This window comes from Trichosurus vulpecula, chromosome 4 (genome assembly GCF_011100635.1).
Source record: "Trichosurus vulpecula isolate mTriVul1 chromosome 4, mTriVul1.pri, whole genome shotgun sequence".
NCBI lineage: Eukaryota > Metazoa > Chordata > Mammalia > Diprotodontia > Phalangeridae > Trichosurus > Trichosurus vulpecula.
The window spans coordinates 32901080-32918880 of NC_050576.1; the positions used below are offsets into that span (position 1 = coordinate 32901080).

Here is a 17801-nt window from a genome sequence, read left to right on the forward strand (position 1 = left end):
AGTTTCCTCACCTATAAATGAGGATAATGATAGTAACACTTACCTCCTACGGTTGTTTTGAGAATCAAATGAGATTATATTTGTAAAGTGCTTAATACAGTGCCTGGCATACAGTAGGTGTGCAATAAATGTTTTTTTTTTTCCTTTCTTCTTTCCTAGTATTATAGGAACTCCAGAAGTCCCCTGACTTTTGGAGCCCCTTGAGGTCAGGGCTGGGTCCGCTCTTCCCCCACCCCATCTCCTGCCTCCCACACACTCATAGAGTGCATAATTACAGGAAAAAGGGGAGCTTAGTGAAGACTCAAGGTGGGGACGGGGAGAGAGGTAATACAAAAACCCTTGATCTTTCCATGGAGGGTCAAGCTGACCCTGGGCAATCCTTGCCTGCCCCTGTATCTTTCAAAGGTCCCTGGGGATGACTAGGACCCTGTGCCCCAATATTCCCTTGGATCATGGACCAAAACCCCTCAACCCACCAAAAAGCAGGCTGAGCCTACTGCCTTGGAGACAGACAGAAGATACTCTCAGTGGAGGCTGCACTCCTAGTCAGGGGAGACCTGGGCTAGCAGCCAGCACCCCCACTGATTCACTGGGGGACCTTCAGTATGATCCTCTTCCTCTCTGGCTTCCTGCTGGGCAAAATGAGGTTAATGATATGGGCCCTTCCCTGGGTCACAGCACCCTTGTGGGCAAGACCCAATGAGGATGATTTATAGCAGCTCCTTTCATGGTGGCAAAGAATTGGAAATTGAGGGAACGCCCATCAGTTGGGGAACGGCTGAACAAGTTGTGGTATATGAATGGAACGGTATACTGTTGTGCTATAAAAAATGATGAGCAGGAGGATTTCAGGAAAACCTGGAAAGATTTCTATGAAGTGATGGAAAGTGAAATGAGCAGAACCAGGAGAACACTGTACACAGTAACAGCCACATTGTATAATTATCTACAATGAATGACTTAGCTATTCTCAGCAATACAATGATCTAAGACAACTCTGAAGGGCTTATGTTGAAAAATGCTGTCCATCTCCAGAGAAAGAATTGGTAGAATCTAAATGCAGATCAGAGATACTTATCCTTTATTTTTCTTGGGGTTTTCTTTGTTTTTGGTCTGTGTTTCCTTTCACAGAATGAGTTACATGGAAATGTGTTTTTCGTGACTACACATGTATAACCTATGTCAAATTGCTTGCCTTCTCAAGGGGGGAGGGTCAAAGGGGGAGAATTTGGAATTAACAATTTTTAAAAGAATGTTAAAATTGTTTTTACATGTAATTGGGAAAAATAAAATATTAAATAAGTTTTTTTTAAAAAGACCCAATGAGGATGATGGATGCCAATTATCACCTCTTAAATTCTTACAGAAACTGTGCTTGTATTTACTCTAGATAGGAGAAGGTGTAATAAAAAGGTTCTTGGGCTTGGAGTCAGAAGACCTGGGACTAGAACCTTGGACCACTTCCTTTCCCCCAGCCTGTTTCCTCCTCAGTAAAAACAGAGGCACAAAATGTACACTATTGCCTTCAGGAGGCCATCATGAGGAAAATACTAGAGAAATGGGAGCTGGGCCTTTTCCTCGTGTCCTTGGTCAAGCCCTTTCCTCTCTGTGGGCCTGTTTCCCCCTCGGTCAAATGAGTGGCTTGACCTAAGTAGTCTACAAGGTCTTTGCCAGCTCAAACAGTCTCTGGTTGAACTGCCTATACCTATGGCAGTGCACGAGGCCCCCACCTCCTTGGAGGGTCCCTCTGTACCAAAGCTTCCCCCATCCACCTCAAGCTGCCCCTGGAGCCTGGAAAGGTCCGGGCCTTGGATGACAGAATTGCTCAAAGTAGAGTCTGCCTTCCAGACTCCCTGCTGGTTCCGGTGCCTGGCCGGGGTGGGGGGGGGGCAGTATAGGTGTGTCTGCGTGGGGCCGCCAAGGGGGTTACCTGTTGCTTTAGCCGTTCTATTGCAGCCTCCATCTTCTTCAGGGCCACCTCTCTCCTCTTCTGGGCGTCTTCAATCTTGGCTCGGGCCTGGGCTTTGGCCGCCCATTTCTGAAGTAGATAAGTGCCAACCACAATGACCAGCAGGGCCAAAAGGAAGGACAGCAGGAACTGGCCCAACTTCTGGAGTACCTCTAAGATTCCTTCCTGATAGGACATCCTGCAGCCAGTCAGAGGAGAAAGGTCTGGGCTAGGCTGTGCTGGGCTGGGCTAGGCTGGGCTAGGCTGGGCTGCTTGGATTATCCAACTCCTCTACTGATACCCCAGGCTCCCTGGGTCACGTTGGTCAGGTACAGGAGGCTCTGGACCCAGTAACCTCTAAGCTCCGATGATTTGGATTCTCTGGGGCCAAGTTCGGGAACTGCGATGGGGAAAATGATGGGGTGGAAGACAGTGAGACTTCTGTCCTGGGCCTTTGACTGGTGGAGCACCAGGAGGGTTCTGAGCATCCCATTTATGCTTGCCAACAGGTGACTCAATCAGGCCTCACCCAGCGTGGGCTTTGCACCAAGGGCGGACTCTGGAGGTTGGCCCCAGGGCTTGTATGTGACAATCCCCTGGCACCTGCTGGCCATCCTCATTTCTTCTCCCTCTCCTGTTGTTTAGTTTCTCACGAGCAGGTCACCAAGTACTGGAGCTGGGTGTCTTCTAGCCCCAGGCCGGCATTTAGGAGAACTCATGGCCTTCTGGTGCCACCATACCTGGACTGTTGTTCAGGAAGAGGGGAGGCCCTCACCCCTGCAAAGGGAGGCAGGGTGGGGCAGAGCTCAGGTACAGTGAGAGGAGAGCAGCAGGCAGCAGGGAGAGATTTAGGGATGGATAGACCCCAGCCCAGCCCCCAGAGTCTAGGCGATGATGGGGAGTAGGAAGGAGACTGTCCTGAGTTGATGATCTTTGTCCTTCCACCTCCAGCCTTATGCAATTGATGGAAAACTTAATAGGTGCCGGATACAGAGAGTAGGGCAGGACAGCAACATCTTTCCCCAATTTGGCCTCTTCTGGGACTCCGGACCAAAGGGTTATCAGGCAGTCAGTCAACAAGTGCTGATTAAGCGCTTACCATGTGCCAGGCACTGTGGGGTCCCTGCCCTCAAGGAGCGCCCAGTCCACTGGGGGAGACAACATGTAAATATCTAGGTACCTATCCGGTAAGAGTAAATGGACGGTAATGTCAGAGAGAAGCCACTAGGGGGCAGACTCTACCTGGAAATTCACCTACAGAGTGAGCCATGAGCTCCATTTAAAGAGGGGGCCTAGGATAGTCAGTCCCCACACCTGGTACCTTCTCTGCCCTCCCCCTTCCAGATTCTTTTTGTGTGTATTCTTAACGCATTAGATTGTAAGCTCCTCAAGGGCAAGGACGTCAATTTGTATTTGTATCCCCAGAGTTTAGCAACTTGCCAGGCACATAGTAGGTGGTTAATAAATGTTTATTGACTGACTGATTCGAATCTTAAAGGAAGCCAGGGAAACTGAAACTGAGATAAGGAGAGAGAGCATGCCAAGTAGGAGGAAGGCAACAAGTTCAAAGGCACAAGAAGGAAACTTGAAAGTGTTGAGTCCAATTGGCCCATAGTACAGATGGGGAAACTGAGGGCCCAGAGAAAGGAAAGGCATCTTCCTAACATCTCACAAGTTAATGGTTGTAATTCTTTCTCACATGTAGGGAGTCTAAGAACCACTAGGAGAAAGAACATTCCAGTAATGGGGTCATGAAAAGTCAGACGTGGCTGAACAACTGAACATAATGACAAATAAATGTTAGTTATTACTATTACTGTTAATTTTAATGCTGTCAGCTCAAGACCCCCTTCTGATATCTTTTTAAAATTTATTTATTTATTTATTTATTAATATTTTTAGTTTTCAGCATTAATTTTCACAAGAGTTTGAATTACAAATTTTCTCCCCATTTCTACCCTCCCCTCCCCATTCCAAGATGGCATATATTCTGATTGCCCCATTCCCCAGTCAACCCTCCCTTCTGTCATCCCCTTTTCCCTTACTTTCTTGTAGGGCAAGATAGATTTCTATACCCCATTGCCTGTGTATCTTAATTCCTAGATGCATGCAAAAACTTTTTTTTTGAACATCTGTCTTTAAAACTTCAAGTTCCAAATTCTCTCCCCTCTTCCCTCCCCACCCACCGTCCCTAAGAAGGCAAGCAATTCAACATAGGCCACATGCGTATCATTATGTAAAACCCTTCCACAATACTCATGTTGTGAAAGACTAACTATATTTTGCTCTTTCCTATCCCATCCCCCTTTATTCAATTTTCTCCCTTGACCCTGTCCCTTTTCAAAAGTGTTTGTTTTTGATTACCTCCTCCCCCTATCTGCCCTCCCTTCTATCATCCCCCCCTTTTTTTATCTTCTTCTTCCTTCTTTCCTGTGGGGTAAGATACCCAATTGAGTGTGTATGGTATTCCCTCCTCAGGTCAATTCCGATGAGAGCAAGATTCACTCATTCCCCCTCACCTGCCTCCTCTTCCCTTTCTACAGAACTGCTTTTTCTTGCCACTTTTATGCAAGATAATTTACCCCATTCTCTCTCTATCTTTCTCCCTCTCTCAACATATTCCTCTCCCATCCCTTAATTTGATTTTATTTTTTTAGATATCATCCCTTCATATTCAACTCACCCTGTGTCCTCTGTCTCTCTATATACGTATATTCCCTTCAGCTACCCTAATACTGAGGTCTCATGAATTATACACATCATTTTTCCTTGTAGGAATTTAAACAAAACAGTTCAACTTTAATAAGTCCCTTATGATTTCTCTTTCTTGTTTACCTTTTCATGCTTCTCTTGATTGTTGTATTTGAAAGTCAAATTTTCTATTCAGCTCTGGTCTTTTCACTGAGAAAGCTTCAAAGTCCTCTATTTTATTGAAAATCCATATTTTGCCTTGGAGCATGATACTCAGTTTTGCTGGGTAGGTGATTCTTGATTTTAATCCTAGCTGCATTGCCCTGCAGAATATCATATTCCAAGCCCTTTGATCCCTTAATGTAGAAGCCGCTGGATCTTGTATTATCCTGATTGTGTTTCCACAATACTCAAATTGTTTCTTTCTGGCTGCTTGCAGTATTTTCTCCTTGATCTGGGAACTCTGGAATTTGGTGACAATATTCCTAGGAGTTTTCTTTTTGGGATCTTTTTGAGGAGGAGATTGGTGGATTCTTTCAATTTCTATTTTACTTTCTGGCTCTAGAATATCAGGGCAGTTCTCCTTGATAATTTCTTGAAAGATGATGTCTAGGCTCTTTTTTTGATCATGGCTATCAGGTAGTCCAATAATTTTTAAATTATCTCTCCTGGATCTAATCTCCAGGTCAGTAGTTTTTCCAATGAGATATTTCACATTGTCTTCCATTTTTTCATTCCTTTCGTTCTGTTTTATAATGTCTTGATTTCTCATAAAGTCACTAGCTTCTACTTGCTCCAATCTAATTTTTAAGGTAGTATTTTCTTCAGTGGTCTTTTGGACCTCCTTTTCCATTTGGCTAATTCTGCCTTTCGAGACATTCTTCTGCTCATTGGCTTTTTGGAGCTCTTTTGCCATTTGAGTTAGTCTATTTTCTAAGGTGTTATTTTCTTCAGTATTTTTTGGGTCTCCTTTGGCAACTCATTGACTTGTTTTTCATGGTTTTCTCACATCACTCTCATTTCTCTTCCCGATTTTTCCTCTACTTCTCTAACTTGCTTTTCCAAATCCTTTTTGAGCTCTTCCATGGCCTGAGACCAGTTCATGTTTTTCTTGGAGGCTTTTGATGTAGGCTCTTTGACTTTGTTGACATCTTCTGGCTGTATGTTTTGGTCTTCTTTGTCACCAAAGAAAGATTCCAAAATCTGAGTCTGAATCTGAGTCTGTTTTCGCTGCCTGGCCATGTTCCCAGCCAACTTACTTGACCCTTGAATTTTTCATCGTGGTATGACTGCTTGAGTACTTTGTCCCAAGCTTGAGGGGCTGTTCTGTTGTTTTCAGAGCTATACAGCAGGCTCTGCCACACCAGCGCCACTCCTCCCCCAAGAATCGCCAACCTGATCTGGACTCAGATCTAAGCTGGCTCTGCACTCCCTCTCTGATCCACCACTTACTTCCTCCCACCACTTGGGCCTGGGGATGGAAGCAACTACGGCTGTAGCTCTGTAGCTGCACCACCTCCGCTGTCCCCTGGGCAGTGGCCAAACTGAGAACTCTTTTCACTCTGTCCCAGCAGCTTTTCCCACTAACCTTCTCTGTTGTCTTTGGTGTTTGTGGGTTGAGAAATCTGGTAACTGCCACAGCTCACTGATTCAGGGTGCTAGGGCCTGTTCCGCCTGGCTCCCAGTCTGGTTGGTCCACGCGGCCCATGCTGGGCTCTGCTCTGCTCCCAGGTCTGTGGGATAGACCTTACCCTGCAACCATTCAGGCTGTCCTGGGCTGCAGCCCTGCTTCCCTCTGCTATTTTGTGGGTTCTGCAGGTCTAAAATTTGTTCAGAGCCATTTTTTATAGGTGTTTGGAGGGACCTGGATGGAAGCTCATGCAAGTCCCTGCTTTCCAGCTGCCATCTTGGCTCCACCCCCCCTTCTGATATCTTTTCCCCAATATCAATCAGCAGTGCCTCTCTTACATTATTGATTGACCCAGTATTTTCAATCACCCCAGTATCATTTAGTGAATTGATATCAATTAACTTTTTAAAAAGAGATGTTTACTGAGAAAATATAGAAAGAAATACAAATGTATTCCCCCCCCCAACTCCTGAAGATCACCCTCTCAGCTATGCTGCCTCAGTGTCTGGGGAAAGCAGGCTCCACTTTAAATCAATCTGCTACAAAGAACTCACCCCACCAAGTTCACTTCCAAGTTCACTACGCTAGGACACAGTTGGACCTTTGCTGCAATAGGGCACAGTATGTCAATGTTCATCTTGTGCCGATGTTGGCAAATACTGGCATCAGTTCCATTTCCTGGATCTTTCGTAATCTCATGGGCCTTAAAGGAAAGGTAACCCAGTCAAGAGGAAGAAGCAGGGTACTCACAGGCTGGGTGGCTGAGGCATGTGTAAGGAGGGTCCCTTCCACACCAAGAGGCCTACAGCAATCCTTGCCTCACTCACCACCAGGCTGGAAGGAGTGTTCACTTTGGCCGGTTAGTGTCCTTTTAAGTATACACTCAGGTCTGGCTCAGCAGTCAAGCCAAAAGGCTTTTTCTTCAACAAAGGAGAAGTAAGATTTGTGTGGGGCTGAGCACACTGCACATGAGGACTGGGCTTTTACCAGCCAATTCCCCATTACACATATGTCTCTATAAAATTGTTACAAAATGACTTTGATGAGGAAGGCACTATTATCTTGGGGGAAGGGTTCAAAAAGGGTTTATGTAGAGATCTAAGACTCCAGGAATGGGGGACAAATAGTACAATGGTGGGAGATGCACTGTCACATGTGTGGCCAGTACTGCTGGTTTGCAGAGTGAAAGTGGGAGAGTAATATCTAAGAAGACACAAAAACTAGAAAGGGAGGCATGATATGGATGAGGAATCAGCAAAAGAGACAGAGAAGGAGCTATCAGAAAAGTAGGAGGCGAGCCAAGAGAGAGCAGGGTCATGAAAACCCATTGGAATGGGGGAGACAACATGTAAAAAACTAGGTATAGACAGGATAGATACAGAAAACACAGAAGGTAATCTCATAGGGGAAGGCATGACTGAAATGAATAGTTCATTATACAAACACAATCAAGAAAGAAGGTTGTTTGTCAAACTGAGCTTCTAATATAGTTAGCTGGGTTTTTGTAAATGTATCTGTGTGTTTGGAGGCAGAGGGAGTCAGTGGTACAACCAGCCAGGACTTCCATGTTCAGTTGATGAAATCCATCCCTCCAGCCTGGTTGATAACAGCACAGTAGAGGCAGGTAGCAAAGATCATCAGATGTAAATGCACAAAACAGTATGCAAAGACCTGTCTCCACTGTTATTCCTGTGTGAGGAGTGACCACTCTCCATGACTAAACAAGACACCAGCTAGCCGAGGCTAGGGCTGGCCAAGGATAGGGCAAACCCCTGGTAGCCTTTAAAAAGTAGGGCATAATCTCTAGGGTAGGCTTCTCAACCTGGAGTCCAAGAAATGTTTTAACAATGTTCTGATCACTGTATTTCAACATAATTGGGTTCCTTAGTAATCTTTTACATTATTCTTTGTAAAATAATATGTATTTTTATTTAATGCATTAAAAACATTATTTCTGAGAAGGGAACCATGGGCTCTGCCAGACTCCCTAAAGGGTTTATGACACACACAAAAATGAAAATCCCCTGTTCTAGGGAGACACAGTTGAGACAGAAAGTAGTTGTAAAAAGTAACCCCTGCAGCCTAAAGTAGAACTATCTAGTTCCTGAGAGGGGATCTCTCTGCCGTTTCTTTTGCACCCCTACTGAAGGGCATCAGGGAGGGGGTGTCTTCTCCCATTAATGAGCAAGTATCTCTTAAGTGTCTGTATCATCCATCATTCTGACTTTTCTGGTGACTCTGGAGGAGAGTGAGGCTGATGACTTTACACAGCTCTATCTCACTTCAATTCATGCATAAGTCACAAAGTCATAATCCTCGTAGTGTCATTGGTCTTTTTCAAGAATGAAAGACAAACCACAATGTGCCAAGTTGGGCAGCTAGGTGGCCCAGAGGATAGAGTGCTGGGCTTAGAGTCAGGAAGACTCATCTTCCTGAGTTCAAATGTGGCCTCAGACACTTACTATCTGTGTGGCCCTGGACAAGTCACTTAATCCTGTTTGCCTCAGTTTCATCATCTGTAAAATGAGCTGGAGAAGATAATGGTGAACCACTCTTGTATCTTTGCCAAGGAAACCCCAAATGGGGTCACAAGGAGTCAGACATGACTCAATGACAACAACAAACATGCCAGGTGCTAGGGATACAAAAACAATGACGACAAGGACACATTTAAGTATGCACTGGATAAATGTAAAGAGAAAAAATACCAAAAACTAACAGCATCACAAAAGCCTCGAGAAGACAAGAGGGCAATTGATGGTGTCAAAAGCTACTGAGAAGTCAAGAAGGATGAGATTTGAGAAAGCGCCATTATATCTAGCAATTAAGACATCATAGGCAACGTTAAAGAGAGAAGTTTTAATTGAATGAAGATATTGGAAGCTAAACTACACAGGGTTTAGAAGAGAAGGAGAGGAGGGACAAGGAGGCATTGAGTGTAAGCGGTTAGGGTTAGTGGAGTGTATATGCAGGGACCATATGCAGATAACAAGCAAGGTGAACTCAAAGATCCTAATGAAAAGATGCCAATCTGATTCGATAGTTATCACTGAGTCTTGCTGAGATGAGACACACGACTAGAAGAAGGCTCTTGATAATTATATCTTATTCAAAAGGAACACAATCAGTCAAAGGGAACAGGAGTATATGGTAGAGTAGCATTATATATTAAGTAGATATACTCATGAGAGGAAGACTAGGAACCAGAAGGGAGAAATATGCTGGATGGAGATCATCGAGGTGGAGGCAGAAATATCAGGTGATATTATCATGGACTGTACCACAGACAGAAAGGAAAAATAGATAAGTAGTTTCAGAAGCAGCTTCCAATAGGCAAGATATGATGCTGGTGATAGACAAATTAGTGCTAATGAATGTCGATGAATGAAAAAAAAAGAGCTTAGCAAAGAGATTGGAGCAATACAGGAAAGTCAGATATAATCTAGCCATATGTCCTAGATTTGGGGAGAGAAGATTTCAAAGAACCCAGAGAAATCCCAGGTAAGATGCCGTGAATGAATTCTCTAAAGGAAGTGAGCCCACAGAGGCTCTCAAGAATGAAATTCTGAATATACGAAGTGTAGCAATCCTGACACAGAAGAAAAGGAGAGAGTAGTGTAGATGCATGGAGAATTCAGCAACCAAATTAGATTTTACAAATCTTTCACCAAAAATGAGACTGCCTTCTCTTGAAAAGTTTCTATAGCATCCCAACTTGTACTCAGATTTATCCCTAGAAGGCGGCTGCTACTGTGAGTTTTGGGAGACAATCCTATTGGGCTGCACTCCTAACTGTAACTCACAAGTCCCCACCTGTGTACTTTCCATTAACAGTAAACCATTAGACTCATTAGGATTTAGCAAAAACATTTATTCAAATGACAGTAGCTCATCATTATCATAGCCACTAAATAGCATTTAGGGTTTGCAAAGCACTTTATATGTTTTCTTGTCTGATCCTCACAACAACCCTGTGAGGCAGGTGCTATTATCCCCATTTTATAGACGAGGAAACTGAGGAGATTAAGTGACTAGCCGAGCAAGTGTCTGAATTCAAGCATTCCTAATTCCAAGACTAGAATTCTACTCACCATGCCTCCTAGCTACCTCTAATTACAAAACGCCACCACTACCTCCCCAACTCCTAAGCCTTGTGAGGTGTGAGAGAATTTCTCTCACAAAAAGAAACAGCATCCATGAGATGGGTGGAGTCAGACTTAGAGGACATTGGTAGTGAGACAAATTCTTAAAATATGATGCATGTATAGCAAAGACAACTCATAATTGCTGGTATTGCCGGGAATAGAAGTTCTTTTTCTCTTTATAGACTCCTAATGCATTTCCTCTTGGATACAATGTCTGCAACACAAGTCACTCAGCTAAGTTTCCAGGATCAATTTTGACTCTCTATTTTGACTGTTCTCTGTAAGCTGTCAGCCACTTCCTCAGATATCTGTCTTTTTGTATCCATGTGTGCCTCTGCTCCCCACTATGTTCTATGCCTTCCTACTGGTCCAGTACCTCCCCTTCAAAGCTACAGGCTAATGTGATGGGCTGGGGGGCAGTTTAGAAAGAGAAATTATCTTTTATTACAAGTCTTAGCTAGTTGAAGCCACTGGGGCATGGCTAATTTCTTTGCTCAGCCAATCGTATTATTCCTTTCTTGAATCAGAGAGGTGTTCAAACCTCAGGAAGTAACCACAGAGAAGTAAACTTTATGAAAACTTCATGTGTGCCTACGTTCTATGACCACATCAACTAAATGTGGTTAGGGAGTGAATCACATCCCTCTTCCCTTATATTTGCAGAGCAAATCATAGGGACTAGTACTGACTCTTAAGAAAGAGGAAAACAATAAGAAAAAAGTAAATAGAAGGGGGGGAACTCTCTTTTCACATCCTCCCCATCAGCTGCAGGGGTCTCTCCCCCAGGCAGTGCCCAAGTTGCAAATTTAACAATTATAACCCTAAATGCAAGTGCATTAAACTCCTCAATAAAATAAAAGAGAAAGGCAAAAATGAATAAGAAAATAAAACCAGGGAGTTTGCTGCACACAAGAAATACGTGGAAATATAAAGACAATATAGAGTAAAAATGAAGGGTTAGAACAAATTTTACTTTGCTTCAAGTGATACCAGCAATTGTAATTAATATTACAAAGCTGTGTTAGTATAACAGAAAGATAAACAAGAAAACGTAGAACTTAAGCAATATTTGAAAAAAATTAAATTCCAAAGATGTTCAGTTTCTGAATAGGACTACTAAATAATATAAATATTTCTCAGTGTCATATGATATCTTCACAAAAATTGATAATATTTTAGGAAAAAAGAAATAAAAACACAAAAAGACAGAAATATTAAACATATTCCTTATAGACTAGACTGGAGTCAAAGTAATTAATAAAGGAAATATAAACAAATGATGATGATCTAAGTGAAAAATTGACATTCTAAATAGTGACAAGATAAAAATAAACAAGTGACAGAAATAACAGTTATCTATGTTAAAGAAAATGATAACATACAGCATGCTAAAATTTATGAAATGTGGTTAACACAATTTTCAAAGCAAAAATGTTATCTCTGAAAGTATACATCAAAATGCCAAGGACCTATGATTTTGCCAAGGTGGGAACTTCCAATGTGGGGACTCTCTATTGACATATATCACAATCCATCTATAATTCAGAGAGTTACCTAAGGCAACATATGTTAACAAAATAAATTACCTAAATATGCATTTTTAAAACTCAAAAAATCAACAAATTAATAACTCCAGAACAAACATACACACCAAAAAGACATCTTGAAATCTAAAGGAGAACTATCTAAAAAGGAAAATAAAGAGCATAGACCTGATCACTAGAACAAAGAACCAGTTTTTAAGACTAACAAAATCAATAAATCATTGGCTATTTTTATTTGAAGGAGAGAAAAAAGAAAAGCAAATTATTTAAATCAAAATGAACAAGCTTAATTACAAATTATAAGTGAAATAAAGAGAATTACCAGGACTTTTCTTTCACAGTTAAATGTCAAAAAACAAAAAATTTAAGGGAAAGGGGTAATTAGATGCAAAAAGATAAGATAAACAAATTAATAAAATAAGAAATAATTATACTAATCAAACTACAAAATAGTCACTTAATACAACTAGACAAAACAAAAACAAAACTCATATGGATCAATAAAAAGCCTAGAATTTAGACAAAAAGAATGATAAAAGGTAGGCTTGAAGAGAGCCTAGTATCACAGGTTCTCACATGATATTATCGCCCTATTACAATAAGTAACCTAGAAGGCAATATAATTGTCCCTAAGTTCCATGTAATTCTCTCTTCTTAGGGAATTTATAAAGGATGAAAAACTATGAGTTCAGTCATAATTACTCTGAGCCCCCAATTCAGAAAATTCTTAACATTTAGGCAGAGGTGAGTTTCCCTACCTAACTTTATAGCTGTCTCCAGTTAACCTCTGGCTTCTTTGTGGTGGAAGCTAAATTCTTTTACTGGAAATATTTGGATGTTGTTGTTCATCCATCCTTTTTGAAGAGGACCAGTGACATCACAGGGTGATATCTTGACTTGTTTGTGAATTGGATTTAAGTGAGACAGAGTTGCACAAAGTTGTCAGCCTTACTCTCTCTTCCAGAGTCACGGAAGTCCAGTTTTAAGACAAAAATCAGGATGATGGGCAATGGCCAGGGATGCAATAGATGCCCTTGGTGTCTCTTCAATGTCTGACCAAGGTCTAACTGCTCCATAATGCCTGCTTCAGTCACTTTCATGGCCATTGGAACAAATAGTTCTCATCTGTCCATTCCACTTGGGCGAAAGTCTTCACATGCTTGGGGTAGACATCCTCCTAAATCACCAACAGGCTTGAGATCTGTCAATTACCCTCAACCTGTTTTAGCACAAGTGCTGAGATGGTTTTACCCTGGTGTGGCTGCTGCCCATGCTACGTTTCTTGGAGACTTGGAGTTGGGTGGATCAGGTAGACACCAGAGGTAGATGAGCAGGCCTGAAAAGGGCTCAGCAGGTTCTCACACCAGAGGTGCTAGTCCTCCCTGAACACCCCATATACCCAGTGAGAAATAGGATGGCATTCCACCTCATCAGGTTACCCATAGGCATCATAGAGTTTGGATAATGAGCAAGTGGTGGCTTGTCTATGGCTGTGTCAGGCTCTACATTTGAAAAAAAAACACCTAAATGGGATAGGGTTGAATACATCAAATCATCCCACTCTTACACAATAATCATCAAAGCTTGGTGCTGATTCACAGAGTAGATAAGCAAGACCTAGAAGCAAAAGAACACAGTAACCCAGTGTCCAGTAAAATGACTCTCTGTTTGACAAGAGTTCCTAGGAAAACTGGTGGAAAACTTGCCAAAAAGCAGGTTTATTAGGGCAATTAGAAGGAGTATACATAGACAGAGGGTATGGGTGTGAGTTCACTATGATGGGATGATTTTAAAAAAAATTAAGTGATGAGAAAGAAGATTATACTGGGAGAAAGAAGGGAGAGATTGAATGGGGTAAATTGTCTCACATAAAAGAGGCAAGAAAGAACTATACAGAGGAAGGGAAGTTGGGGGATGGGGTGGTGGGCAATGTTTGAACTTCACTCTCACCAGAATTGGCTCAAAGAAGGAATAATATACACACTCAGTTGGAAATAGAAATCTCTTGCCCTATAGGGAAGTAAAAAAGGATGAGGACAAGAGAAGTAAGGGGAAGGGGGCACTGATAGAAGGGAAGGTGGATTGGGGGAGGTGGTGGTCAGAAGAAAAACACTTTGAGACAGAAGGATTAACAAGGGAAAATAGGATGGAGGGAAATACACAGTTATCATATCTATACATGTGAATAGGATGAACTTACCCATCAAATGGAAGCAGATAGCAGAATGGATTAAAAACCAGAATCCTACAATATGCCATTTAAAAGAAACCATTTGAAGCACAGAAACACACACAGAGTAAAGGTAAGGAGCTGGAGCAGACTCTACTTTGTTTCAGCTAACGTTAAAAAAAAAACAGGGGTGGCAATCATGATCTCAGACAAAGCAAAGGCAAAAATAGATCTAATCAAAAGAGATGGAAACTATATCTTGCTAAAAGGTACCATAGATGATAAAGTAATAGCAATATTAAACATATATGCACAAAATGGTATAGCATCTACATTTTTAAAGAAGTTAAATGAGTTACAGGAGGAAATAGACAGTAAAACTATACCAGTGGGGAACCTCAACTTTCCTCTCTCAGCATTAGATAAATCTAACCACAAAATAAATAAGAAAGAAGTCAAGGAGGTGAATAGAATTAGATATGATAGACCTCTGGAGAAAATTGAATGGGAGCAGAAAGGAATATACCTTTTTCTCATCTATACATGACACCTACAAAAAAAATTGGCCATGTGGTAGGGCATAACAACCTCACAACCAGATGCAGAAAAACAGAAACATTAAATGCCTCTTTTCAGATCATAATGCAGTAAAAATTACATTCAATAAAGGGCAGTGGAAAGATAGACTAAAAATTAATTGGAAACTAAATAATTTGATCCTAAGGAAATAAGTGGGCCAAAGAACAAAACATAGAAACAATCAACAATTTTATTAAAGAGAATGACAATAATAAGACAACATACCAAAATTGATGGAATGCAGCAAAAGCAGTACTTAGAGGAAAATTTATGGCTATGCAGCTAAAGAAACTAGAAAAAGAAAAATCAAAAATTCCCAATTAAACATCAAATTGGAAATCTTGAAAATCAAAGGAGGGATTAATAAAATTGAAAGTAAAAAAACCGTTGAACTAATAAATAAAACTAGAAGCTGCTTTTACGAAAAAACCAATAAATAGATAAACCATTGGCTAATTTGATTTAAAAAAGGAAAAAAGAAAACCAAATTACCAGTATCAAAAATGAAAAGGTAAATTCACCATCAATGAAGAGGAAATTAAAACAATTACTAGGAGCTATTTTTTCCAATTATGTGCAAATAAATCTGAGAGTCTAAGCAAAATGGATGAATATTTTTAAAAAATATGTAAGTTCCCCAGATAAACAGAAGAGGAAATAGAATACTTAACCTCATCTTAGAAAAAGAAATTGAACAAGCCATCAATGAACTACCTAAGAAAAATATCCTCAAGGCCAGATGGATTCACACGTGAATTCTACCAAACATTTAAAGAACAATTGATTCCAATAATATTCCACATTCCAATAATAATTCCACAGCTAATAAGTGTCTGAGGCTGGGTTTAAACTCAAGGTTTCCAGACTTCAGGCTTGACACTGTACGCTGTGCCCTGTAATTGCCCACAAGGTCTTAGCTATTTCCAATACTGCACCTAATAGCAGGAAAGACAGAGGCCCATATTCACAGGCCACACATTGGCCCCAGGTGGGGAGGGTCCAAGGCATCTCTCCATTCAGGGCCTTATTACTATATTTGTATATCATATATATAGATAGAGATATATAATATTATATTTCTCCAACACAGCCAGGCAAGAAAGAGAAAATTCCCTGGATAGTTAGTGCCTTCAAAAAAATTTTTTATTCTATTAACTACCCCCAAAAAGAGCATTTCTATGCATACAGAAGAACATAAAAGAGGATTCTTTATGAAACTATAAATCTCTACTTCATCATGGTTACTTAAAAAAAAGCAAATGATAAATTCCATGTGTTACTTTCAAAACCTCCCTGCTCTTCTATAACTCCTTCCAAACTTCCTTCTATTCCCTCCTGGACATTCAAAAAGAAAAGTTTCAATGGTCCTCCTATTTTTGACATCACTATTCCTGAATCCTTCCCCTCCCTCTTTCCCATAACCATTGAAAACTGAAAGAAAGAAAGAGAAGAAAGAAGGAAGGAAAGAAGGAAAAGAAGGGAGGAAGAAAAAAAGAAAGCAGGAAGGAAGAAAAAGAAAGAAAAAAGAAGGAACTAAAGAAAGGAAGAAAGAAAGAAAAAGAAAGAAGAAAGGAAAGAAGGAAGGAAGGAAGGAAGGAAGGAAGGAAGGAAGGAAGGAAGGAAGGAAGGGAGAAAAAGGAGTAAACATTTTTAACATATAAGCACAATCAAGCAAGACAAACTCACAAGGTGACAATGTCCTTCTCTATACATAGAGGACACACTTCCTCTTAGGTCTTGTGGGGCTGTGTGTGGTTGGTCACTGCTTTGATCAGAATTCTCAAGCCTTTCAAAGTTGTGTGTCTTGACAACGTTGCTGTCCTTGCTTAAATTAAATAATTTAATCCTAAAGAAATAAGTGGGCCAAAGAACAAAACATAGAAACAATCAACAATTTTATTAAAGAGAATGACAACTGGTTGCAGTCTCTTCCTTTCACTATATATCAATTTGTACTACCCAGGATTTTCTGAAATCATCATGAGTCATGGAGAATTAAAAGTCTGAGTAACTAAACAGCTTGGTGGAAGTTTGTCTATCAGTGATTTGAAAGAAAGCAGAAGGGACATCAGGCCTTATAGGAAGTGGGTCAGCCCACCTTGTAAGAAGGAAGGAGAATTGAGAAAGATACCTCCAGCATAATATAGGTAACTTCTTATACCTTATTCATGGCATAATACCATTCCACATTCCACAACAATCCCTTCAAATATCTAGGAGGCAATCTAAGGCACCTCCTTAGAATATAATTCTTTCCTCCTCCCACCCTTTTACTTCTCTTCAGAATTATAAAGTTTATTTTACTTGTGGTTACTCCTTCCCCTGGATTATTATTCCTCTTAATCCACCCTCATCCCTGATTATTTTCCTGTTGAGTTTTATGTATTTTTATACCACAGTGGCCCTATCAGCAGTTGCTGGTTTGCTGCTTGTGTTCAACCCTCTTTTGTCCATTTCAGATAAGAATGAGCATCTAATCTTCACTCCTGCTCCATACTTTTCCCCATATTTATGTATTATCACACACTTCCATCATAAGTAGCAAGACTTTTTTCTTCCTTTCTCCATTTTTTTTCTTTTTATTCTACTGTCTCTTTCCCCTCTTCAAGTCCTCAGAAAAGAACCAATTCACTCTCTAGGACCACTTTTTTCCTTATTTAACCCCCTCAATATCCTTTGAAGACTCTAATGTTCTAAAGGGACATATGTTTCTTCTCCCCCTATTCAAAATGTTAGCATGACATCATCATTTTATATTTCCTAGATTTCTTTGGACTCTTGTGTTTGTATATCAAAATTCCTACTCAGCTCTGGTCTTTTCATCATGAATGCTTGAAAGTTCTTTTTTCCATTAATAATCCATTTTTTCCCATGTAGGATTATACTGAGCTTTGCTGTGTAAGTTATTCTTGGTTATAAACCTATGTCTTTTTTCTTTTAGAATGTTGTATTCTAAAATTTCCTCTCATTCTTAGTAGTTGCTACCAAGTCTTGTATGATCCTGATTGTGTTCCCTGTTACTTGAACCTCTTCTTCCTGCCCTCCAAATTCATCTCATCAAACCTTTCTAGAAGCAGGCTCCCAAGCCATTTCC

At 40.8% G+C, this 17801-nt stretch overlaps 1 protein-coding gene across 1 annotated transcript in view; it reads right to left on the reverse strand.

Moving 5' to 3' along the window:
- The window catches only part of LOC118846683 (vitamin D3 hydroxylase-associated protein-like), a 78379-nt gene that overhangs the window by 28242 nt on the left and 32336 nt on the right, over positions 1 to 17801 (reverse strand). Inside the window, exons 3-5 of the mRNA XM_036755453.1 lie at positions 6824 to 6972; positions 3048 to 3128; positions 1931 to 2147 (exon numbers count right to left, since the gene is read on the reverse strand). Coding sequence (XP_036611348.1) covers positions 1931 to 2147; positions 3048 to 3128; positions 6824 to 6972 — 447 coding nt within the window. The remainder of the gene's footprint in view (positions 1 to 1930; positions 2148 to 3047; positions 3129 to 6823; positions 6973 to 17801) is intronic.